The sequence below is a fragment of the Bos indicus x Bos taurus genome, chromosome 15 (assembly GCF_003369695.1).
Source record: "Bos indicus x Bos taurus breed Angus x Brahman F1 hybrid chromosome 15, Bos_hybrid_MaternalHap_v2.0, whole genome shotgun sequence".
Taxonomy (NCBI): Eukaryota; Metazoa; Chordata; class Mammalia; order Artiodactyla; family Bovidae; genus Bos; species Bos indicus x Bos taurus.
In genome coordinates this window covers 46,349,795-46,376,219 of record NC_040090.1, presented here as the reverse complement: position 1 = coordinate 46,376,219, position 26,425 = coordinate 46,349,795, and the positions used below count along the sequence as shown (strand labels likewise).

At 38.7% G+C, this 26,425-nt stretch overlaps 1 protein-coding gene across 1 annotated transcript in view; it reads right to left on the bottom strand.

Moving 5' to 3' along the window:
• Positions 1-15,024: 15,024 nt before the first annotated feature.
• Positions 15,025-26,425, bottom strand: part of PDE3B (phosphodiesterase 3B) — a 162,037-nt gene continuing 150,636 nt past the window's right edge. The window contains exons 13-16 of the mRNA XM_027563346.1: positions 24,473-24,676; positions 22,080-22,241; positions 18,579-18,834; positions 15,025-17,383 (exon numbers count right to left, since the gene is read on the bottom strand). Of these exons, the coding sequence (XP_027419147.1) occupies positions 17,169-17,383; positions 18,579-18,834; positions 22,080-22,241; positions 24,473-24,676 (837 nt within the window). The 3' untranslated portion in view covers positions 15,025-17,168. The remainder of the gene's footprint in view (positions 17,384-18,578; positions 18,835-22,079; positions 22,242-24,472; positions 24,677-26,425) is intronic.

Genomic DNA, 26,425 nt, shown 5'->3' with positions numbered 1-26,425 from the left:
AAAGAATGGCTGAATGAGGGGAGTTAGGGTAAATGGATCAATATGTGATAAAGCAATATAGGAAAATGTAAATTCTAGCATCTAGATTGTTTAAGGGTATTTCTTCTATAATTCTTTCATCTTTTCTGTTTGAAATTTTTGATAAAATATTGGGAGGAACACTACAAACAAAATAATATTTTGTGATAAATGAAAATTTTCTGCATTTCAAATTTAATGTTCATAAAGTTATATCTCTTTCCAGAAAGAGAATTTTAATCATCGTAAGAAATTGATTTGTAGAACTCAGTGCAAAGAAGTTTGAAGACCTGAATGAAATGGATAATCTCCATGAAAACATAATTTACCAAAGTCTAGTTTTCATAAGAGAAAAAGTTGCCAAAGATGACCTTCAGAAAACTATTTGAGCTCTTCTAGAGCATAGAATGAAGAAGGAAATGGCAACCCACTCTAGTATTCTTGCCTGGAGAATTCCATGGACAGAGGAGCCTGGCAGGCTACAGTCCATGGGTTGCACAAATCAGACACAACTTAGTGATTAGAGAGAGTGAGAGAGAGCAGAGAAATGAAAAGGAAAATTTTTTTTTTTGGCTGCTCCACTCAGCATATGGAATCTTAGTTTCCAGATCAGGGATCAACCTGTGTCCCTTGCATTGGAAGCACAGAGTCTCTGAATCACTGGACCACCAGGGAAGTCCCCTGGATGTCAATTTAAATGTTCTAAATAAGTTATGCAGAAGGAAATGGCAACCCACTCCAGTGTTCTTGCCTGGAGAATCCCAGAGACAGAGGAGCCTGGTGGGAGGCCGTCTATGGGGTCGCACAGAGTCGGACACGACTGAAGTGACTTAGCAGCAGCAGCAGCAAATAAGTTATTAAGAAAGGATCCAGTAGTACACTTAAAAATTAATACATTTCAATTAAGTCGTTACTCTGGGAATATATGAATGGTTACAATATTAGAAAATGTTATTATTAATCATTTACAGAGAAAACTCATATGGACAAGCTCATACATACTGAAAAGACATTTGACAAAATTTAGCATTGAGTGAAATACAAATTGATAGAATGAATACATCAATATATACACCTCTAGGGGACTTCCCTGGTGGTACAGTGGTTAAGACTCCGAGCATAATGCAATGGTGGAGGTTCACTATCTAGTCAGGGAACTGAGATCCCACATGCTTCATGGTGTGACACACACAAAAAACCTATATATATATACCCACACATGCAAACAACATATATATACTATATATATATATATAGCAATTAGTATATACATTATATATATATAAGTATAATGTGTATTATATATGTTGTTGTTCAGTTGCCCAGTTGTGTCTGACTCTTTGCAACCCCATGGACTGCAGCATGCCAGGCCTCCCTGTCCCTCATCATGTATTATATACACACATTCCAAAACTGATGTGAAAATATTGGAGGGATTCCCGTAAAGTTACAAACAAGAAAATGAGTCCACTTTCACCATTCTGTTTTCACATTGTATTGGAGGTGTTCGCTAGCATGGTAACAACATTAGATTAAGAGACTTTGAGAGAGTAAAACTTTTTATTTGCAGATAATATGACTGTATTCCTGTACAATCTATGAAAAGAAATAGAAAGTAAGATTATTTAATGAAGTAATAGGATATTTGCTGACAAAGGTTCCTATCATCAAAGCTATGATTTTTCCAGTAATCATGTACAGGTGTGAGAATTGGACTAGAAGGAAGGCTGAGCGCCGAAGAATTGATGATGCTTTTGCACTGTGGTGTTGGAGAAGATTCTTCAGAGTCCCTTGGACAGCAAGGAGATCAAACCAGTCAATCCTAAAGGAACTCAATCCTGAATATTCATCGGAAGGACTGATGCTGAAGCTGAATCTCCAATACTTTGGCCACTTGATGCAAAGAGCTGATTCATTGGAAAAGACCCTGATGCTGGAAAAGATTGAGGGAAGGAGAAGGGGGCAACAGAGGATGAAATGGATGATATCACCGACTCAATGGACATGAGTTTGAGCAAACTCCAGGAGATACTGAAGGACCAGGAATCCTGGTATGCTGTAGTCCATAGGGTCACAAAGAGTCAGCATGACTTAGCAGAATATAAGATTTACATATAAAAAATCAATAGCTGTTATATATTACAGCAACCATTAGTAGATATATGGAAGAAAAAGTACTATTTTTCAATTTCAAAAAAAATAAAATACTTGGAATAAACATAATAAACATATACTGGAGTGGATAGCCTTTCCCTTCTCTAGGGGATCTTCCCAACCCAGGGATCAAACCCAGGTCTCCCACATTGCAGGCAGACTCTTTACCAGCTGAGCCACCAGGGAAGCCCCTTAGAAACAACAAGAACATGCAAAAGATGAGTGGGGAAAACATTAAAACATTCTTGAAGGAGCTGTCAGGGAGAAAGAAATTTTCCTGTACATTTCTGCATTCCTCTTGTATATCTAAGAATTAAATTGAGAGATTAACAAAAAATCAAACAATTTAAAAACATATATACATGGATGGGAGGGGCCTCAGAACACTGAGTATTGCCAAAATGGCTGAAGCCCTCAGGTTAAATACCTTTCTCAGCTAAAGACAGAAGAGGATGATCAAGGTGGGAAAAAGTCAGTTCTGGGAGGTTACCAAGAAAAGCACAGTAAACAGGCGAGTGTGAGGCAGATTTAAGTCGTTGACTTCTCCCAAGAGTTTCTGGAGCTTTGTTCATTTTCTGGTACAGAGACACCCTTAAAACTGGAGTTTTCCCTAAACAGTGTAAACTTCACTGAGGTTTTAGAGATTTCCCCAAGTCTGCTGTTTCTCTGAAAATGATCAGCTTAAAACAATATGTCATAGAGATGAATTTTAGGGTGGTAAATTCTGCTCTCCTACAGAGCTAATGAGGAGATTTTGACAACTGAATAAACATGTTCTTGGATAAGAAGACAACACAAAGATGTTGGTTCTCCCTAGGCTAAGGTGTGAATTTAATGAAACCGTGTAGTTTCTTTTATTTTTTTTTTTCCATAAAACTAGACAAGCTGTTTCTAAAATTCACATAAAAAGGTAAAAGAATAGCCACAAACAATACCAGTGTGGGGGTTTTACCCCATCAGGTTTTGAAATATACTTTTGAGTTTGGCTAATTAAAATAGTTGTCATGGCATGGATAGAGTTGAAAAGAAAGAAATTCAAGTACATAAAAGAATAATCAAGTCAGTGGAGTAAAGATGGACGTTTTAGTAAATGGTACGACTACTTTTAGTCATTTGGTAACCAGTTAAAACATTTGAACCCATATCCCATGGCATATGCTTGATATTACTACTATAGACTGAAAAAAATGGACAGTCTAAATGTTGAGGATTATGCTTTATTTGGGGTATTACTGAGGATTTAAGCCTTAGATACAGCCTCTTGGAGATAAGGGAGAAGGCAGGATATATTGGAGTTTTTTGCAAAAAGCAAGCAAACAGAAACTCAGTGGTCGAACAGTGAAATATTACTGCTAATTAAGGAAAAAGCAGACTTCTAAAGTTAATGAGTTTAGCACTTTTCTGTGTATGGATAGATGCACGTCTGGGCCTATTTAAACTCTTCCTTTGACATGCACCTTAACTCTCTATAGCCAGTATCCTGTTTTTTCTCCATTTAGGGTGTGCACAGTGGTGGTGGTGGGTGGGGGTGGGGTGGGGGGGTGGAGTAGCTGCTGCAATGGCTGAAGGTTGAATGGCTGTTACCTCCTTCGTTTACATTCTGTAAACTTTTTTTTTGTTTTGTTTAATATGATTTATCCTGGTGATCTCTCCATATTGCTACATATAAAACTTTTTTATTTTTTATATAGCCTTACATATTCTACTGCAGGATATACTATAGAAACATAAAACACAAAATAAAAACAACAACATAAATCCACTACAAGGCCAACAATAGTATAAGTGGAAACAAGCTGGGAAGATATAGGCAAATCTTATTGCCAACAAATGGCTAATCTCCCTAATATAAGAACACGGAAGGAAAAGTTTTAATAAATGCATTAGAAAACATTGGTCAGAAAAAAAGAAAAGAAAGTGAAGTTGCTCAGTCGTGTCCAACTCTTTGCAACCCCATGGACCCTACCAGGTTCCTCCGTCCATGAGATTTTCCAGGCAAGAGTATTGGAGTGGGTTGCCATTTCCTTCTCCAGGAGATCTTCCCGACCCAGGATTGAACCCAGGTCTCCTGCATTGTAGGCGGACACTTTACTGTCTGAGCCACCAGGGAAGCGTTGGTCAAAGGGCCAGTTATGACAGTTCACATAACATACACCACATTGTAAACATCTAAAAGATAACTAAACCTCACTCAAAAAAGAAATGCAAATGTAAACTTTACTAAGATAACATATCTCATTTATCATATAGCAAAAATCATAGAACTGTTAGGGGAAACACACTGACTGAAACTGCCCACCTGGCCAGCCACCATGGTGACCATTTGCTTGAGTTATTATGACGGGAGGCCCTTGTAAGGATCACGGAATTAACAAGTCACCAAAAACCGGCAGAATTAAAAGGAGACGTCTCATGTCCGACCACCTCCCAGAATTCTCACTCTCATTCATCTTGGCTGAGCAATGCCTGTACAACCAGGAAGGACCCTGAGTCAGAATAATTGGCCAAAGACAATCTGGAAACTAATCCATTATCATAAAACCTGATGCTGTGAGCCATGTGGCAGAGCAGCTCTTCTGGGTTCCCTTATGCGTCTGCTCTCCACCTGTACACCCTTTCCCAATAAAATCTCTTGCTTTTTCAGTGCATGTGTCCCCTTGGACAATACATTTACGAGTGCTCGCTCTTGGGCCCTGGAAGGCATCCCCCTTCCTGCAATAGAACTTGACAATAATCTCTATTGAGAAGGTAGTGCTGAAACATGCCCTTTCATACGTGGGTGATGAAATTACAAATTCACACACATTTCCTCTGGAAGGGAATTTGGCATTATCTATCAAATAATAGATGTATTTTGCTTTAGAATCTCTCCTGCAGATACACTTGAACACTTAAGAAGAGACATAAGTGCCAGGTTATTCACTGATGTGTTATTTGTAATAGCAAAAGGGAACAAAAAAGGTCAATGTAACAATACATATCTATCAACAGAGGAATAGTATAGCCTGTAATAAGATATACTATTATAGTAGTAATAACTTTAGAGTCAGGAAGTTTTCTTTGGAGTGATCTGTAGAGAGCTCCAGGATAAATCACATTAAAAAACAAAAAACAAGGAACAGCAACATACAGAATGTGGTAGCCAACCTCCGAAAATACCCTCAGTGACCCTCACCTGGTCTAATAACCTTGTTAATCACAGCTGGTCAGTGGGAGGGATAGAACGTGATGAAAGTGGTGGTGTATAAATTCTAAGGCTTGTCTAAAAGCATTGCAGCTTTTCACCTTGGTTTCTCTGACTAAGGAAGCCAGCCACCACGCCATGACGACACTCAAGCAAGTCCTGGGGAGAGGCCCATGTGGAGAGAAATTGAGGCCTCCCACCAACAGCCAAAGAATTGATGCCTTTGAACTGTGGTGGTAGAGAAGACTCTTGAGAGTCCCTTGGACAGCAAGGAGATCCAACCAGTCAATTCTAAAGGAGACCAGTCCTGAATATTCTTTGGAAGGACTGATGCTGAAGCTGAAACTCCAATACTTTGGCCACCTGATGTGAAGAACTGACTCCTTGGAAAAGACCCTGATGCTGGGAAAGATTGAAGGCAGGAGGAGAAGGGGATGACAGAGGATGAGATGGCTGGATGGCATCACTGACTCAATGGACATGAGTTTGAGCAAGCTCCAGGAATTGGTGATGGACAGGGAAGCCTGGCATGCTGCAGTCCATGGGGTCGAAAAGAGTGGGACGCAACTGAGTGACTGAACTGAACTGACCAGTTGCCCAAATCAACTTGCCAACCTGCCAACCACGCAAGTGAGCCAACTTTAAGGAAATAAATTCTCCTTAAACCTTGAGATGCCTGCAGACCTAGCTATCATCTAATTACGAACCCAGGAGAGAGATCCTGAGCCATTTCTAAATTCCTGATTCAAAAACTCGCAATAAATATAGTATCTGGTTTTCATCCACAGTTCCCTGGCTCACAGTTCCCAAAGCCTTGGAGGTTTCCTAAACAACAGGATCAGTGGGAGCAAGTTTTGTTACAGTATTTTGTCTGTTGTCCTCAATTCCTAAAAAAACTCTTCAGAGGCATAAAGGCAAAATGGGTGTCTTGTTATTCATAACAAGCGTTTTTCCACAACAATTGGGTTTATGTTAATGAGGTGATTTTGGACCGCACCTAAAGACTGGGGCTGGTTATCAGGGAACCAAGTTGATTAGAGGGTTGAAACTTCAGCCCCGCCCCCTGGTTACCTAGAAGGAAACAGATTCTGGAGATTGAGTTAATCACCAGTGCCTACAGATTTGATCAACCACACCTGTGTAGTGAAGCCTCCATTAAAAACCCAGAAGGCAGGGTTTCGAAGACTTCCCGGTTGGTAAAGCAGAATGTCTCTAACGGGCTGCTGTACCAGGCTCCAAACTCCAAGAGGACTGAATTTCCTTTGTTGCCCTACGAATCTCTTCATCTGGCTGTTGGCTCCTATGTTTTAATATCTTCAGTAAAAAGCTACTCCGTCTGGTGAGTAAATTGGTTTTCTAAGTTCTGTGAGCTGGTCTAGCAAATTGAATCCAAGGAGAGGGTTGTGGGAGTCTGGTTTATAGCTGGTTGGTGAGAAGTACAGGTAACAACGTGGACTTGAGACTGGCATCTGAGGGGGAGAGCTGTTTTGTGGGACTGAGCGCTCAGCTTGTGGGATTTGATGCTATCTCTGGGTAAACAGTGTCTGAGTTGAATTGTAGGACACTCAGGTGCTCTCGGAGAATTGCTCATTGGTGATGTGGGGGAAACCACACTCCTACATAGAAGTTTGTTCCAGAATTTTTTTTTTAGGTTTGATTTAAATAAAACTTAAGTTTGACATTAAAAATCTAGATTTCTTGTAATATGTTTTTAAAAAATCTAGATTTCTTGTGATATCCATATTTTCAGCTTTTCTTTAAAAAAAGAAGTGACATTTCCATCAATGCTGGGCTGGCGTTTTGAATAGCAAAAAACAATTAGAGCTGAACTGTGTTTTTTTACATGATATATACACATGTACTACACAAAGTCCACACCATCGAAGTTCATGTCATTATTTGAACGTTCTGTCTGATCTCATGGGTATTTGAACATGTCCCCCACACCCAACCTTTAAACATTTAAAGAAAGCTTCCACTTTGGTTCCCCTGTGAATCTTTGCTTCTCCCGGCTAAAATATCATAGGTTCTTTATCTGATTTGGCTCTTATCACTCTTCTCTGGACTTTTAATTTACCAGTGTTCCATTTATTTTATCTGGCTCTTTCAGAATGGGGTGGATGCAGACAGTATATTTTGAGGAATGCAAGTTAAGACACTTTTTGCTTTTTTATTTTTTTCCTTAACCAGAGGAACATAGGTAATTGACAACAGCTTCCAGGGCTGTTATCATGAGAGGGCTTATTAAATCAGCCCTTCTCCATTTTTCTGAAAGCAGTTATTTGAACTTAAATGCAATGAATCATACTAAGTCTTCTTAATGGTGGATATTTTATATCTTTTTGGATCTTCTTTGTCTTCATTCAGGCTGATGATACTGAAACACCTATTAAGGGAAAACAGATCGAGACAAAGCGTTAGCAACCAGATCTCCACTTACACTGTCTGTCTTCCTGATGACATTTAACTGCGAATATCCTCTTTAAAAGCTTACCTTTGAAAAAGCAAGGACCGCCCTCCCCCACCGCCCCCCCACCTTCCCCCTCCCCTGCCCCCTGCCAGCTGGGACTTTTGACTATGTGTGAAGCCTCAAGAGATTTTAAAGTGTGTCTGGGACCCTGAACTTGGGGATCATTTCCAAGCTGAAACTGGTGACAGCAGAATTTGATGCTGTTCTCTGAAAATGCAATGAAAGTGTTAGTCACTCAGTTGTGGCCGACTCTTTGCAACCCCACGGACTGTAGCCCACCAGGCTCCTCTGTCCCTGGGATTCTCCAGGCAAGAATACTGGAGTGGGTTGCCATTTCCTTCTCCAGGGAATCTTCCCGACCCAGAGATGAACCTTGGTCTCCTGCATTGCAGGCAGATTCTGTACCACCTGAGCTGATGGGGAAAAATGCAGTAGAAATTTGTGTATCGATAGTATGTGACAATAGTGCCAAACTTTCTATTTTGAATAATTTAATTCTTTATCTCAATTCTTTGGGATTTCCTATTAGACAGTAATATCGTCTGTAAATAATGACTGGTATGTTTTGTCCTTTCCAATTTTAATGGATTTTATTTCTTACTGTTTTGGTTAGAACCTCCAGTAGAGTGCTGATGAAAAGTGATGGTGAGCATTCTTGTCTGTTTGAGGGAATGACTGACATTTCATTGTTAAATATGGGACACTGTCATTTCTTTTATGCATACCCCCCAAACTTACGTTTTAGGTTGATATTTTTTCCCTCTCTTCCATTCATCCATTCTTTTTTCATTCCTCTTCTTTTTCTTAAATGATTGACTTTTATTATTTTTTGCATTTATCGAGGTAGTAATTCTTTCTTCTCCTTTAATTGGTTAAAGTGCTTAATTACATTAATAAAAAAATTTTTTGAGGGGGTGCACCAAGCAGCTTGTGGGATCTTAGTTCCCTGAGTAGAGACTGAACCCTGAGCCCATGGCACTCATAACCACTGGACTGCCAGGGAACTTCCCAAATTTTCTGATGTTAATCCTTCTGTGCATAATAGCCCTCTTGGCCTAACTGCCTCCCAAAGGCCCACTTCCAAACATCATCTCACTGGGGATTAGGTTTCAACATATGAATTAGACCCATTGCAATGACCTTTTAGTCCAGCATCTCTTATCTGATAGTTCCTTACTAGTCCAAATTCTTAAGGAGGAATGTGATGGACTAAAGCTTAATCTATGGGTTAGAATTTGGGTTTGGTGTAAATTCTTGGATCAGACAACTGTGGCCAGAGGTCATATGGTTCCAAAAAGGTGGTCTAAACCACTGGAGACAATGTTTTCCAGAAAGGAAAGGTAGGCAATCAGACCTTTCTCTTTTCTATCTCTCATTCAATCCCTAAATTGTCTCAGTGTTGTCTTCAGAAGGTTAAGGCGTTGCAGGTATTACTGTCTACCTTTTCCTGCCAAGTTCAGCTATAACAGGTGGACCTTTACAGGCAAACTCTGTCCTGTCCATTTCTGAAATCGACGTATTCAGTGTAAGCGGTATTCAGTGTAATCGATGTATACAGTGTAAGTGTCCAATGTCTGCCAGCAGATGGGGTCTAGAAATTAGTCTGGCACACATAAGCAGAAAGTGTTTGTGTCTACAATACTGGTTTCCCCTCACCACTTACTAGGTCTTTTTTTTTTTATAGCCATAGTTAGCATATTTGTTTCATATGTGCAACATAACGATTACATATTTGTATAAGTGCAAGATAATCGTCACATCAACCAGGGGAATGACCACAGTCTAACTTTTTCCTCCCAGAAATCTCCTTACATACTGCAAATAATATGATTCAGTCAGTTCAGTTCAGTCGCTCAGTCGTGTCTGAATCTTTGCAACCCTATGGACTGCAGCACGTCAGGCCTCCCTGTCCATCACCAACTCCCGGAGTTCACCCAAACCCATGTCCATTGAGTCGGTGGTGCCATCCAACCATCTCATTCTCTATTGTCCCCTTCCCCTCCCGCCTTCAGTCTTTCCCACCATCAGGGTCTTTTCCAAGGAGTCAGTTCTTCCCATCAGGTGGCCAAAGTATTGGAGTTCCAGCTTCAGCATCAGTCCTTCCAATAATTTGGACTGATTTCCTTTAGGATTAACTGATTTGATCTTCTTGCAGTCCAAGGGACTCTCAAGAGTCTTCTCCAACACCACAGTTCAAAAGCATCAATTCTTCGGCACTCAGCTTTCTGTATAGTTCAACTCTCAAATCCATGTGTGACTACTGGAAAAACCATAACTTGGATTAGACAGACCTTTGTTGGCAAAGTAATATCTGTGTTTTTTAATATGCTAAGTTGGTCATAGGTTTTCTTCCAAGGAGCAAGCACCTTTTGATTTCATGGCTGTAGTCACCATCTGCAGTGATTTTGGAGCCTAAAAAAGTCTGACACTGTTTCCACTCTTTTCCCATCTATTTGCCATGAAGTGATGGGACTGGATGCCATGATCTTAGTTTTCTGAATGTTGAGCTTTAAGCCAACTTTTTCACTGTCCTTTCACTTTCATCAAGAGGCTCTTTAGTTCTTCTTTACTTTCTGCCATAAGGGTGGTGTCATCTGCATGTCTGAGGTTATTGATTTTCTCCCAGCAATTTTGATTCCAGCTTGTGCTTCTTCCAGCCCAGCATTTCTCATGATGTACTCTGCATATAAGTTAAATAAGCAGGGTGACAATATACAGCCTTGACTTAACTCCTTTCCCTACTTGGAACCAGTCTGTTGTTTCATGTCCAGTTCTAACTGCTGCTTCCTGACCTACATGCAGATTTCTCAAGAGGCAAGTCAGGTGATCTGCTATTCCCATCTCTTTAAGAATTTCCCAGAGTTTGTTGTGGTGTACACAGTCAAAAGCTTTGGTATAGTCAATAAAGCAGATGTTTTTCTGGAACTCTTGCTTTTTCGATGATCCAACGGATGTTGGCAATTTGATCTCTGGTTCTTCTGCCTTTTCTAAATCCATGTGGTTGCCCATGATCAAATGAGCATGAACTTGAGCATATCGACAAGGGATTTTTGTCAGTGACATCTCTGTGTAGCATTTGAGCTGCAACTCCAGTGAGTGTCCTGCCATGTGCACATACTTATCTCTGCTCCTGGGCTGTCCAGTACTTGTAGAAGAAACAGGAGATTCACCTTGTTGGTGTTGAAAATATTTGTTGAATGAGTGAATTAATAATGGATAAACAGTGCTGAGCAGCATCCCTCTTAATGGGAAAGATTATGGACATGAAAAATGTTTCCTGATAAGCGACTCCTGAGAGTCCTGGTTCCCAGAACGGAACAGTGCCAGGAGGTATCAGGCATCGTAATCTCGGCTGCTCTTAACACTCAAGTGGAGGACACCGGAGCCCAGAGGAGGGGTTTGGGACAGAAATTCCCTCTTAAACTAAGTAAGAATATGACTCCAAGAAATCTTTTCAAACACTAGGGCAGAGCAGGGGTGAGGGTGGGAAGACGGGGCAAAGGAAGGATATAGGAAGTAAATGGGGAACTGGTGACCTCTGCCCACAACATCTCCCTTGGGGCCTTTTCTAATTGGAAATCCCACCCTGGAGCCTGAAGCCTGGGTTCTGCAGGTCTCTTTTGCTGCACCTCCTCACCGGGAGTGTCCAGTTAACAAGGATTTGAAGCCTTCAGTGTCTTTCACTTAATACAGCAGCTGCTTTGACACCACTCCATTTAGACAGCTCATTTCTGGTCCTTCATCCCATTAGAGGCAGCCCTTGCTTACTTCCATTTGTCTAAGGAGACTGGGCTTCTTAGAAGACCATTTACTGTAACTGATTCCATTAGAATCAGGAGCAAGAACAGTTTCTGCCATTGTCTGACAGACTAATCCAGGGCACCTAGAGATGGCTGTGAATTCACCCCCCCCCCCCCGCCCCCCACACCTCCAAGCTTACAGGATTCCCGACCAAGAATCCAGCCCATACCCCCAGCGTGGAAGCACACAGTCCTAACCACAGGAGTGCTCAGGAATTCCTGGCTGTGAATGTTTAACCTGCAGAGTCCCTTTGGGCCGTCAACAGGAAGGGGACAGCAAATGTAGGGGAAAGCAGTTAAGGGGTGTGTCCTGACTGGAGCTTCAGCAGCAGCCCTAGGACAGGGAGGAGGTACCTGAGGAGCAGGTGATAGAAGATGGTGGGGGTGACAGGCAGGGTAAGGCAGATCTGGGTGTTCCTCCTTCATGCCCACCCCTCATGCACTTCTAGTTTATTGATTCTCAACCTTGGATGCTCACTGGAACCTCGTGGGACTTTTGCAAAATGCTGATACCTAAGTTCCACCCTTTCCTCCACATTCTGATTAAACCGGTCTGGTTTGTAGCCTGGGCATCAGGTTTAGAAAGCTTCCCAGGTGAAGAGCCTGTGAAAGGCTATGAAAGGAAATGAGAACATTTCATAGTAGAGAACTCGAAGGACCCCTCCAGAGCAAGGTTCTCAGGTGTAGCAACAGGCCAAGAGGGAAGGTCATCCACGTACAGTAGTTCCCTGCCAGTTTTCCCGTTTGTCCTCTTCTTTCGCTTCTAGTCATGTGGTCTCTGTCTTGTTTTCCTCACCTGTGAAATGGGTGCATGCGTGTGCTCAGCCATGTCTGACTCTTCATGACCCCAAGCACTGTAGCCCACCAGGCTCCTCTGCCCATGGAATTTTCCAGGCAAGAGTACTGGAGTGGGCTATTTCCTTCTCCGGGGGATCTTCCAGACCCAGGGATCGAACTCCACATCTCTTGCATTGGCAGGCAGCTATTTACCACTAGCGCCCTCCTGTTACCATTTTTGACTCTGAAGTTATTTAGGAGCAATTTCTTAAATCTATCCAGCATTCATAGTTTTCAGAGTTCTTTGCTATTTATTTCTAATTAATTGTTTTGTGATCATGGAACATGGTTTGATACATCTTTGAAATTTATTGAAACTTGTTTTATAGACAAGCGTGTGGTCAACTTTTTTTTCTTTTCCATTAGGATATTATTAAGGATATTGAATACAGTTCCTGTGGTCAACTTTTATAAATGTTCCTTCAATGTTTAACAAAATATTCTTTGTTGGATTTGAGGTTCAGTGTATGTCCAACAAATCAAGACTGTTCATTGTGCTATTTTTACTAATTTCTGGTCTATTTAACTTACTGAGTGTTAGGTCTCCTGCTTGAGTTGTAGATTTGTCCATTTTCTCTACCAAAAAAGTTCTACCAACTTTTGATTTATGCATCTTTGAGACTAACAGATAAGTACATTTGTTTTATGTACCTGGTGAATTTCCTACAAAACAGATGATAATACCTATAAAGGTTGTGACAAAAATATACCTACATTATGAGGGTTGTGACAATAATATACCTACATTATAAGGACTGTGATTTAAGCATCTTACATATTTTTTTTATCACATATCGAAGTTATCACTAAGAATAACGCCTAACACATCGTGAGTATGAGAAGATAATGTAGTCTTTTCTGGTTTCCATTGTTGGTGCTGAGAAGTTTGGATACTTTTAAAATTTCTTACTGCTTGTTCACCTTTGTCATTCCATATTTTCTTAAACATTTCATACATCATTATTTTGTATTGTTTTTGATAATGCGATGTATAGTCTGAAGATATTGGGACGTCTAAATCGGCTATTTCTGCTATTCTTTCCTACGTCTGTTTCCTTGTGTTTGGCTGTTTTGTCAAAGTTCTCCAGAGAGAGAGAGAACCAACAGAACACATACACACCTCACTATCACATCCAAAATCTCCTTCTCTGGCATACCCTACCTCTGTGAATGACACTGACAGTTGTCCAGATCAGAAACCTGAAAGTTACTCTCATCATCTTTCTTACCATCACATCCAATTAATTGGGGCAAATTGATTCTATGTTTTAAATCTTAAGTCCATTTGCTTTACTGTTGTCCTACAACCCATCCTAGTCTATCTAGATCACTGAGGTTTCCCCATATCTAATCTTACTCTTCCACTCAACATGGTATGTTAGTTGAATGATCCTCACAAAATGTGAATCTAATTGTCACTTACAGATTAAACTTTATTCCAAAGGGAAATGGGGAAAAATTGAAAGGGTTTTAAGTGTCCTGTTGTGCTTTAAAAGGCCCTTCATGAACCACCTTCTCTCTACCATTCCTTCTTGCACTCTTAAGTCCCAGCTACCCTAAATCTCTTGGCTCCTCCAAGGTGGGTATGCTTTCTCTTCTCCTGGCCTCTACACATGCTGTTATTCTCTGTCCACAAGGCATCACCTCTGAGCTAACTCATTAAGTCTTCAGTTCTCAGCATTAAAATCTCTGGGACACTTTCATCCCTGCTCCACAAAACAGTCACTGCTCCCCCAACCCCCAACAAACACCCTCTAGAGCTGCTGACTGGCCTGGCAGCTACAGTAAAGAATGGCTTGGCTCTACTCATCTCTTCTGTGAAGGTTGTTCCTATGAGATGATGCAATATAGACAGAGACTGAAGCAGTGCCAGAATTCCTAGGATTCTTATAAAAATAAGTATAAAAATTTAACAGCATCAGAGTGAGAAGAGCAGAACAGTCTTCAAATCATGAAGTAACTTTAAAAAATAGCCTTTTATGGAGAAAAATGTCAGTAAACACACAGATATTATAGCACTACAAGATTATTTGTAAGACCAGTGACTTAAAACAGCGAATTCATGATGAAAATGATTCTAATTAAAAAATTAGTCTCATTAATAACCAAAATAGGACCTGCAATACGACTGGCTGCAATTTCTCAAGTAAGATTCCATCTACTAGTGCTGTTTATACTTAACATACACTCACATTCATTTCTTACAATTTATGAATTTAAGTTTCAGGAAGAATACTTTTTTAGTATTTGGGTTATTTTAATATATGTCAATTACTTAGTAAAGGTTAAATAATTTAAAGGTTAACTTAATGAGTTTTCAGTAATATCATTATAATAGCATAAAAACATGCTGCTTTTGAGAAAATAAAAATATACATTAAAAAACCCAATACAATGTTTTAGTAAAATAGTAAGGAAATTTGTCTCATTATGTACATATGCATGTGTATGAATTTTTATATATATATATGTACTTTTCAGTAGCAGAAATGTATTTCTGCAGGACAGAAAATGTACTCTAGAAAAACAGAAGCAAAGGATATATACACTGTAAGGGCAAACTCAGTAAATTAGATACAATTTTATTACTCAGTAATGAGGGACCGGTTTACAATGATGTGACAATGGTAGCAAAAATAGTAGGAAGGAGTTCAGCACTCAAAGTATCAAATAAATAAAGCTTAGTGATTCATTAAATATTCTGATATTATACAGGATCAAAACTTTCAACACTTCCATGGGTCCTTAACTGATATCTTTCAGATAAGCTATATAATCTAGATAGTTAAGAAATTGCTTGCTGACATCATACTTTAAAGGAATTACCTGGCACAGGAAACTCTACTCAATACTCTGTAATGACCTATATGGGAATAGAACCTAAAAGAGTGGGTATATGTATAACTGACTCACTCTGCCATACAGCAGAAACCAGCACACTGTTGTAAATCAACCATACGCTAATAAAAATTAATTTTAAAAAAGGAGTTATCTTGGAAAACAAAAAATGTTACATAACTTATTTTCCAAAGCCACATGGATTCAAAATATAATATGGTCTCTTAAGAATAATGGAAAATATTGGCCTACCATCTTGCTATCATTCTGGCTTGTACTTTATATATTCAAAAATTTTTCACAACCAGGGTATATATCTGGACCCTAGCAAGTTTATAAACATTGTAAATATGGTTCATTGAATTATCTTAATATGCTTTTGTGTAAATGGTATTACCAAAATATTTAATACTTTTAATATAAAAATTAAATAAGTACTCCCATCATTTACTTTATCTCAGAAACTAGACTTGTAGTTGGGTTCCAGATGTACTGAGTAGTCATAGGTCATTTTTGTTGTGTAGTCTCAAGGCAAAAGGAGATTAACAGAAAGATGAACATGGGTTTTATAGTAACTAAACACATGACACCCAAGATAGGGATCTAAAGATTAAGCACATATTCAATTACTTATTCAACATGTGACCTTTAGAGCACACACTATTTCATTTGTTCTTTATCTTTGATACGATTAATTGCATCTGATTTTTGTAGTAAGGCAAAAGACAGACATCTCCTTTTCCTTGGCTTTAATTAGTCTCAAATTCAAGAAGAGAGAATAATGCTTGTTTCATAAAAGGTTAATGTCAATATTAGGACAGGTTTTTGTTTTTCTTCTGACAAATTTGTGTTTATATTAAACTCAGTGTTTACAAATACTAATCCTGAGCAAGAGTAAAAATAAGAACAGTTTTGACTAAAGAATAAAATTCCTTCATTGTTAAACCTAAACAGCTTTAAAATTCAACCATGGAATATAAAATTGATAAGACTGGAATTCAGACTTCAGATGTCCACGGCAAACCTGAATACTCTGAGAAAGAACATACACGTAGTAGTAGATTTAAAAACAAAACAGTAAAAAGCATCAAAAATTGATGCACCTGGGTTTTGTTAAATATAACAAAGGTTACTCAGTCCTTCATGGATAAACCTAGCTGGAGAACACCGAACAGTGTACTGCATTAAACAGACCCCTCAGGAAGGCAACACTGGATTTCTCTTTTTAGATAGACAGAGACTGCTCCTCCCCACCTCCCCCAAAACAGTCAAAGACATAAAAGACACATTTGGAAATACAATATGAATCCTGTTTTGTGGGGCTTTTTGTTTGGGGGTTTTTTGTTTGTTTTTGGCTGTGCTGAGCGGCTTGCAGGATCTTAGTTCCCTGGCCGGGGACTGAACTCAAGCAGAGATTAAACCTGGGCCATAGCAGTGAAGGCGCTGAGTGGAATTCCCTTGTTGTTTTTTCTTTTTTTTAAATCATGTCTTTAAGAAAGCAGAAAGTTGGCCACTTAGGAAACTACAGTGAATTACTTGAGTTTTTAGGTACAGCTCCTGCCTCATGAACAATAAAAGCCTTCTACTCAGCAAAGCAGTATTATGACAAAGTATTTATACACCAGTAAAAGCACTGAGTATGGGCTTGGCAACACAAGTCAACTGAAACCAAGCTCTTAAGGATACTTTTCATCCGTGTGGTGAAAAAGTGCATGGGAGTGGGAAACGCTGGCACAGCAAGGATCCTCTCACAGTGTTAGGGCCTGTCGACCTAGGAGCGGTCAGCTCCAAGTCAGGGTGGTGAGCACTGGGCAATGACATCGACATAAGGCATGGCCCAAGGCACTTCTTCAACATGCCTTTTCTTTTATTCCAGCTGTCTCTCTTCCTCTTCATCTGCTTCTTCAATGACCTGAATCTCATCTCCTTGAGGTAAGGAAGAATTCTCCATCTGCAGTTTATTCCCATCAGCTTTACATTTCTCTTCTTCCTCTATGATTTCCTTCCATATCTTGTGGTTTTCGGTGAGATGGTGCATTAGCTGACAAAATATTTGCCGTCTGCCTTTCCGTCTTTGTGGTTCTGTGAAATTTAACACATGTGTATTCTAATCATAGCAATATGATTCAATCATTCAATAAATATCTGAGCGCCTGTTACATCCCAGGCATTTATTTAAGCACTGGGTTTAAAGTTATAGTAAGATTAAAATAATCTCTGCACCATGGGGCTCTCCTTCTAGTGGGAAGACCTAGATAAGCAAAGAAGCAAGACACTCGTGTGTTGGATAGTGTTAAGTATTATGGTAAAAAATAAGGTATTAGGGAAGATGGTGGGGGTGGGAGTTGTGGGGCAAAAGGAGGATAGTATTGAAATTTCAAATGATAATAATGCAAAGTTAAAAACCATCCTTCTAAGGGATTTTTTAAAAATGTGTTGAATTAAACACAATTATCAAAATTTTGGTGAGCATAAATAATTTTTACAAGTCAACTTTCCCAAGATGACATCAGATGGAAATGCCATACAATTACTCTTCACTATGCTACTCCTGAATACAAGGTAGGGTGGGGAAAAGTTCTTTTATTATCTTGTTCCACGCTATGTTATCTGTTCTGATTTATATAGCATGCTTGGGAAACAAAAACAGCTAGATATAATTTAAACCCTACATTAAAGAGCAAATAACTAGTTTAATTTATAGTTGCAAAGGTGACAATGTCTTTTTCATCTTCCATTTACACTCGTTGGTTTATATTGCTTTATATAGAAAAACTATGCCTTACAATTTGGTACTTCAAAGCCATAATGCTATAAAGCTTGGTTTTCCTCAGAGTCAAAAGAGTATATATTTTCCTCTTCTCCCAACTGGGTTGAATGAACTATTCCCAAGTCTATATGAAGGGTATGTTAACAGGAGTGCATGGTGTGAGAAGGGGTTAGGCAAAGGAGGACTAGTCCTTGAGACCAGCCACCTCACCTAAGTTCAGATTTGGCAACAGCTCCATCATGCGTGCACAGGCAGAGCCTGCTGAAGAGCACTGGCTGGAGGACAGCATCTCCAGAGATGCTGCTTTAACTCAGAATGCTTGTTGTATGATAGCATTCACATGGTGCCCAAGCAGTAGCTACTCAAACCGAGATTATTCAGTCTGCACACTTAGACAGTACTTAAGATATAACTACTGTATCTTTAAAAGGAAAGACCCAAATCCAAATTAAATGGACATTTGCAATTAACAACATTAAAGAAACGACAGTATCCCTATATTCTTACTAGAATTTAGATTGTCCTCTATTTCTTCATCCTCTGTATCTAATTCTTCAGCATCTTCTTCCTCATAACAACTTTCAGTATCATCGTCCTCTTCTGATTCTATCCACTGACCCGGTAGCAGACCAGCAGCGTCATAGGAGTTACACAGGGGACCCACTATGTGGGTGATAAAAGATTCCTGGAGTTTTGCTAGTTGAGGAGAAGAACGATCCATGAAGGGACTGATGGGCAAACCAAGATTTGCTTCTTCATCTCCCTGATCATATTAAAAAGGAAAGTACATCTTTAACTGCTGAGAGAATCACTGAGCTTTGTTGTTAAAATTTACCTTGAGGTTTTTTTAATCAAGAACAGTCTAACTCAAAATAATTTTTAGAAAGAAGTATCAATGAAAATTACTCTGTCATTCCAACTATAAAACTTTTTCTACTATTTGAAAAATCCTAAACAAGACTTTATTCTCACACTCCCAGTCAACCAGTATGGTTGATATACAGGCAGCAAGAAAAATATACATCTTTTCAACTAAGTTAAGCAAATAGTTATGAACAAATCAAAATTATACTACTAGAATATATAAATTCTATATAAATTGTCGAAATTCTATAGTATCAGACATAGATCCTCTTTCCCCTAGGGGGGAGATGGTATAATAGAAACATTTTTTGTTGCAGTTGTACCTCAAATGTAGAATTGACTTTTCTAATGCTTTTCAACATCTCCCTTTTTTTTGTAACAGCAGAACCCTTTAATGAATCTAAATTAGAATATGTAAAACAGAAAGAGGTAGAGCAATTGTGTTTGAGGTGAGGATTTGCCCCAACTGCCTGGCCGGCGATCTGTGGTCCCCAGGGCTCTGGAGAGCACAGCTGGAGATCAGACACATGATTTCAGAACCTCCTTTGCTGCCTACAGCCTGTGTGGTGCTGGGCCAGCTCTATGCCTAATTCACGTGTAAGATGTGAATAATCATCTACAGGGTTGCTATAGGATGACAAGCAGTATATATTGAGCACGGTGCTGAGCAGTCCTCAAACAGTAGTAACAATATTAACATTTTAGTGCCGAGTATCTGAACTGGTGGAGGGTGAATACTCTTCACAGTGCACAAGTTCTGTAGGCAAGCAGTGTGTATCTGTGCTGAGCCAACACAATCCTGAGGAGACAACCAGAAACTGTCCTGAGATTAAAAAACTTACATGGCTTTGTTTCCTGTGAGGATGAACATTAATAATATTTAAAAAATGTATCTAGGTGGGTTTATTCATAGGATTCTACAGTTTCGTACATTTGACTTTTAAATAGGAATTTGGTTTTTCTAAGCCCATGGCATGTAATGGGCTTTTTGCAACCTCTTGGAATTCTCCAGGCCAGAATACTGGAGTGAGTAGCCTTTCCCTTCTCCAGGGGATCTTCCCAAGGATTGAAGCCAGGTCTCCCGCCTTGCAGGAGGATTCTTTACAAGCTGAGCCACAAGGGAAGCCCAAGAATACTGGAGTGGGTAGCCTATCCCTTCTCCAGAGGATCTTCCTGCATTGCAGGTGGATTCTTTACCAACTGAGCTATCAAGGAAGCCTGATGTAATGGCTATAGAAGTACAAATAAAGACAGTATAATGAAATTAATTAAAAAAAAGGTTGAGCAAGGTTAGAAATTTGCATCCGTATCTAAAGAAAGCTGAATAGCATAACAAGACAGAAGGAAATCTGATGGTTTTGATGAGGGCTGACTTCCTATACACATTTAACCTTCATGACCACTGTGTTAGGGTTATCAAGTATATCATTTTTCTCCTTTGACACAGGAATAATGAAACTTAGAAAGATTAAGTGAAACTGTCTGAAATATTGTTTTTTTGTGTGACCTGGAATTATAATATTTTATTGAGCACTTATGTGTCAGAAAACTGTTATAAGAACTTGACATGTATTAATTCACTTAATCCACAAAGCAACCTTATGAGGTAGGTACCATCAATATTCCTGTTTTCTCAATGAGGAAATTGAGGCACAGAGAGGTTAAGTAACTTACCCAAGGTCACATTGCTGGTAAGGAAGAAGAGCCAGGATTCAACCTCAGGCATGGCTTCCAAGTTTGCTTAATAAGAATTAATCTCTATACTTTAAAGATATATTATAAAATGCATCTAAATGAAATTATCTCATTTTCTTTCACTGAATTAGTGGATTTTCTAAAACGGGCATTTTCTACCACTTTATTACTAATGTTTGTACAGATAATATAAAGACAGAATTTTCCCTAGCATAAAATTCTTTTGTGAATATGAACTGAAGCCTGAGGCAGTCTTCAATTATCTCTGAGAATGAGGATAGGAATATGCAAACCACTATACATACTGCAATCTACAAATTAAATATTTATAACTTTATTTCTTAAAATTATACATAATTTAGTTCAAATGTATCAGTGAAAATTATTCTAAGATTATTACTAAGATTTTACTAATCTGTTTTCATAATTACACAGTATGGTATTTTGTTAACTTGTAAACAGCACAGTATACACTATTTTATTGGGATGTTTAGCTAAGGTAGGTGAAAGACATGGTACATTTGCTGGTCACTCAGTACAGTCTGGGTGTGACAAGGTGTAACAGATAAGTGTGCATGGTTTGTAAGTATGCAGTGCGTCACTCCTACCAGAGTAGCAACTCATGGTGAGAAAGCCCTGACCCAGAAGTTTACTTGGTAAACCTCTTGATCTTTCTTGATCAGGGTCTAGTAAGGATTCCCAAGGAATACAATTCCAGTTAAGAGTATGTATTTGTTATTTTGTATTTGAGATAATGTAACATTAGACTTGTGGGGAAATCAGTATTTTTCTACAGTGTAGGGAGCCTCAAAATTGTACAAAAAAATAGGTAAAGACTGCAAAATAGTAGGATCATTTTAAAGACAACATTTAAAAACCCATGAGAAAACAGCATGTTGATATCTTAGAACCCTGAAAGCCACTGAGTGTCTACTTTGTCCCCATTTCTAGCTCTGATTTCTTACCCTTTGCCAGGACTTTGATCCTACATAACCCATCAACCCAGTTGATGTTTCTAAGGCAGTCTTTCTATAGCAGAGTTGAAAATGGCTTGATACTTTAAAAATACAGTCTAAATATATGCTGAATCAACTAAACAGCTTCTTTTGGAAATAAATTATGCTTAGGTTATATAGGTTTTCAAGGTTGAAAGGGATCTTGGAATCATAATGTAGTCTTCCCTTAGCTCTAGACTGGAGTATATTCAACCTACTCCAGATTGACAATAAGCTATTACTTTTTTTTTTTTTTTAACTTCTGTCTTTCAATTTTAGCAACAAAGGCAAAGGAGCTGAGACAATATTAAAACCAGAGCAAATGCAACAATTTCTAACCATTTTTGGTTAAAGCAACTCATTTCAAGTATTTAATGTAGCTGTCCAAATCCAAAAGGCAGTGTCTTCAGATGACAGCTCTTAAAAGTCCCACCAATCCCATGTTTCAACTTACCTGCTCATAAAATTCATTGACAATGCCTTCTGTCCATTTCAAATGCAAGTCTCGAACTTTGGTTGGGCCATTAATATCTGCCAGTTTGATGCACACCTGGCACACTAAGAGGCGATCATTTTCATTACTCCATTCTATACCGTTACTATTTACATCATTGGCCTATCATTGGAAAAACAGAATTATTGTAGGTACTGAGGGCACAAGAGTCTGTTTTTTGTTTTGTTTATTTTTGGCTGCGCTGTTTGGCTTGTGGTATCTTAGTTCCCTGATTAGGGTTTGAATCCTCACCCATGGCAGTGAAAGCATGGAGTCCTAACCACTGGACTGCCAGGGAATTCCCCAACTTTTGTTTTTTACTGGATTATCTTAAAACTGTTTCCTGTCCTCTGGACAGGAAGGAATTTCAATAAATGTTTCTTTTGTTTGTGCCATGACATGTACCTCTATGGGTTAAATTTCTCTTTGAAGTGTCATTTACAGCTTTGTTTCAGTGGAAGTAGAGCACTGTATTATACAAGCAGAACAAACCATGAGTTTCAATATTTGTGATTACTGCAGAAAATTATAATTTGTGTATATTGTATATTGTACATATTAGTATATATGACATAAAATATATATGTATATGCAAAAGCAAATCATATAAGAATTGTAACTATTTGTCTCAGAAAGGCATGCTTAAAGATCTAACTGCAAAAGGCACAGTGATATAGCTGAAAGAATACAAGTCTTAAAAGCTGATCTCTATGGTTCTAAATCCTGCCTTAGTATGATTTACCAATCATTGAGTAATGCTGGAAAAATTACTTGAGCTCTTTGAGTCTATCTTTCTTCATCTATAAAATAGGAAAAATAATATCAATCTAGTTGTATTGCCTGAGGATTAACGAATGAAAAATGCACAGTTCATAGTAAACGCTAACATTGTTATTTAAATAAATGGTAGTTATCAGGCAAATTACCATGCCTTTCAAGAACTCAAATTTCTCTTGTAAGAAATAAAGTGAGAGGGCCAGATTAGTGACTTTGGAACTGTACTGTAATATTAGATTTTTAGTGGCATCCACCATCCTCCCTCCTTTTTTTTTTGGCTGTGCTGCATGACTTGAGGGATCTTAGTTCCCTAGCAGATTGAACCTGGACCTCCTGGGAATTCCCTGGCATCCACCCATTTTGTTAAAGGAACTCTATGTAGACCACCACCACAGAAAACAGTTAAAAGAAAGGCGAGCTCTTAAGATTGAAAGTATGTAGTCTAGGGAATTCCCTGGTAGTCCAGTGGTTAGGACTCTGCTTTCACTGCCAAGGCCTGGGTTCAATCCCTGCTCAGGGAACTAAGATCTGCAAGCTGTTCCCCATGTGTCACTCATGTGACATTTTCCTGAGACTACAAACAGATATCTCTGAGGAACACAGATTCCAAAGTTTTGGGCTAATCTTTCACCTGTAAAAAGAACTTCTGTTTACTTACTATGACTTAAGCGTTTAAATGAATTTTAAGTAAAAATAAAAATTAAATTAATAGAGCTACACAGCTATGAAGTAAGTTTAAAGGCAAACTGATATTGTGCTGATTTTTTTTCATAAATTTTTCATAAAAATTTTCATAAATTTTTTTTTCATTTATCAATATCACAACAGTGACACATACAGGCCTCCTTCCAGGAGGTTAAGTGTGTACTCCTTTGACACCCAGCCCCTCTACCCTGAAGGTAACACCTTCTTTAGGGCAAGGATGTTATCAAGAAAACAATGGTTTCCTGCCTGCAAAATATGGGGCCTCTTTCCCTCAGGAATCTAAAGCAGTGGTTCTCAACGGTTTTTCACCCCAACCTCTGAGGGATACAACACGCTCCCATTAGTACCACCATCACACAATGGCAGTGATCAATTCCATGGTGAATGTGAGCTCTGTGAGGACAGCAACTTCAGCCTGTGTATGCCTTATTCTTAACTAGGATGACTGCACGCAGTGGGCAGTCCTAATAGACAGCAATTCAATGAGTGCTTCATTCTCAAGTACTTCTCCATTCCCACACCAGCCAGTTAAACACTTCACAACATAGAGAAGGGAAACAGGTACAGCAAAGCAGGAATAACTGGCTTCTTAGAAACACATATTTAATTTCATAAAATGCCTTTCTTGGCACTGTGCATAACTTTCTCAAATCTGTCCCTGAAAGCTTCAACTGACATAATTGGAAATGTCACAAGCAATCGTTATTTTTGGACATGTTATAATTTTTTTAATAGTGGCATATATATTGTCTTACCAGATTTATCATGACTTCATGAGTGATATTCTGACTTAACGTTAAAAAAATACCTTTTGTCAGTAACATCGACAATAATTTCTGCTTTGAAACCAGGAATTAATTTGCATAACAAACCTTGGCATTGAATTCAGCAAGGAAATCAAAATGCTTTTTAAGATCTGTGGCAAGGATTGCTTCTATGACTAAAAAACGAAAGCGCTTGAATTCCACATTGTCAAGATTAAGAAGGAAGTTGTATTCTGGACGAGAAAGATATAGAGTCCAGGCTGATGCAGCATGATGATTTTCCAAAACAGATCTGTCGTTGTATAAGACTGCCTAAAAAGGAACAAGAAAAATGAGGCAGGCATCTCAAAAGATATTGAACTTTAGTAATAAACAGAGTTAGGATCATGTTGGAAGAATACAATGAGTATCTATTACATGCCAGGCATTTTAATACTTGTGTAGAAGGGTTGATAATTTGATAAAGGATTAGACTGAAGTGCAAAGAGGATAAGGTACACTTTTCCAGCATTCATAGCTAGTAAGTGAAAGGGTAATTTGTCTCCAAGGTTCATCTTCCTTGCAGACACCATGCTGCCTACCAAGAGATATAAAGTTGATATTTGAGGTCTGCTTCCTTAAAGCAGTGAAACTTCTCAGATAAAGCTTCTGTAAATAAAATCATCAGGGACAGAGAGAGCAGGTTTCGGGATATATTACTATTCTTTAGTTAGCATGGAATGAATGGTGGTGGTGACTTAAGCAGAGGAACCCAGAATATTCTGTGCATGGTGAGCTGGAGACCCGTAAGTATGAGAAAGGCACATCCTATACTCCCAGCTGACACAGGACCTGGGAGTCAGAGAAGTATCAAACAGGTAAAAGCACAAATCCTCTGTCCAAGTGGTGTAGATCTAGGCACTGTATTTCCCATTTCACTTCAGTGGAAGACCCTGAGGTACCTCCTCAGTAGTCTAGGATTTGGGAATATAGATTCTAAAAATCACTGGATTACAGAATTTTTAAAGCTTCTTCCATCTCTCACAAGTAAAAATTTTTTTAAATTATTAAATATGCATGGTAATTAAGATGTTTAATTTGCTTCTGTTTTATGTATTGTTTTCTTTTTCCTTTTTGGCCACAAGGCATGTGGGGTCTTAGGTCTGACCTGGGATCGAACCCCCACACCTCTGCATTGGAAAGGGAAGTCTTAACCCCTGGACTGCCAGGGAAGTCCCCCAAGCATAGTAATTATTAAAAGAACTCTTATAGCTAGTGCTAAAGGCTGAGAATAAAAAATAAAAACACTGTCCCTATTTTCATGGCACTTTCTAATGAAAAAAGACAGATAAGAATATTGTATAATCTCAGCTACAATGCATATTCTGAGCCTAGTTAGGTCATTTTACAGATCTGTAAAAATTAATTATAGTCGAGATATAAACATAGATATTTACCATTTGATTTTTTTTAAAACATCATTTGATTTTAATGTTAGCAGTGATGATTTAAACTTTGGGTCACAAAAAGGTTGAAAAAAATATATGTCCATCAGTGGGTGAATAGATAAAGAAGATGCAATATATATACACAGAGTGGAGTATTTGTTAGCCATGAGAAGGAAGGGCATCCTAGCCTGGATGGACCTTGACAACAATATGCTAAGTGAGATAAGTTAGACAGAAAAAGACAAATGCTGATATCACTTATGTTTAATCTAAAACTGAACTCTATTTACAGTAGAACTAGGTGGTTACAAGAAGATGGGGAAATTGGGAGACAGTGGTCTAAGGGCACAAACATGCATTCAGAAGATGAATGGGACTTCCTTGATGGTCCAGTGGCTAAGACTCCATGCTCCCAATGCAGGGAGCACAGAATGAGATCCCCATGCCACAACTAAAGATCCTGTATGCTGCAACGAAGATCAAAGATCCTGTGTACATTTACTGTACAGCACAGGGAACTACAGTCAAAATCTTGTAAGAACCCTATAATGGAAAACGATCTGAAAAATAATATATGTGGTTCATGTATAACTGAATCACCTTGCTGAAACATTGTAAGTCAACTATACTTCAA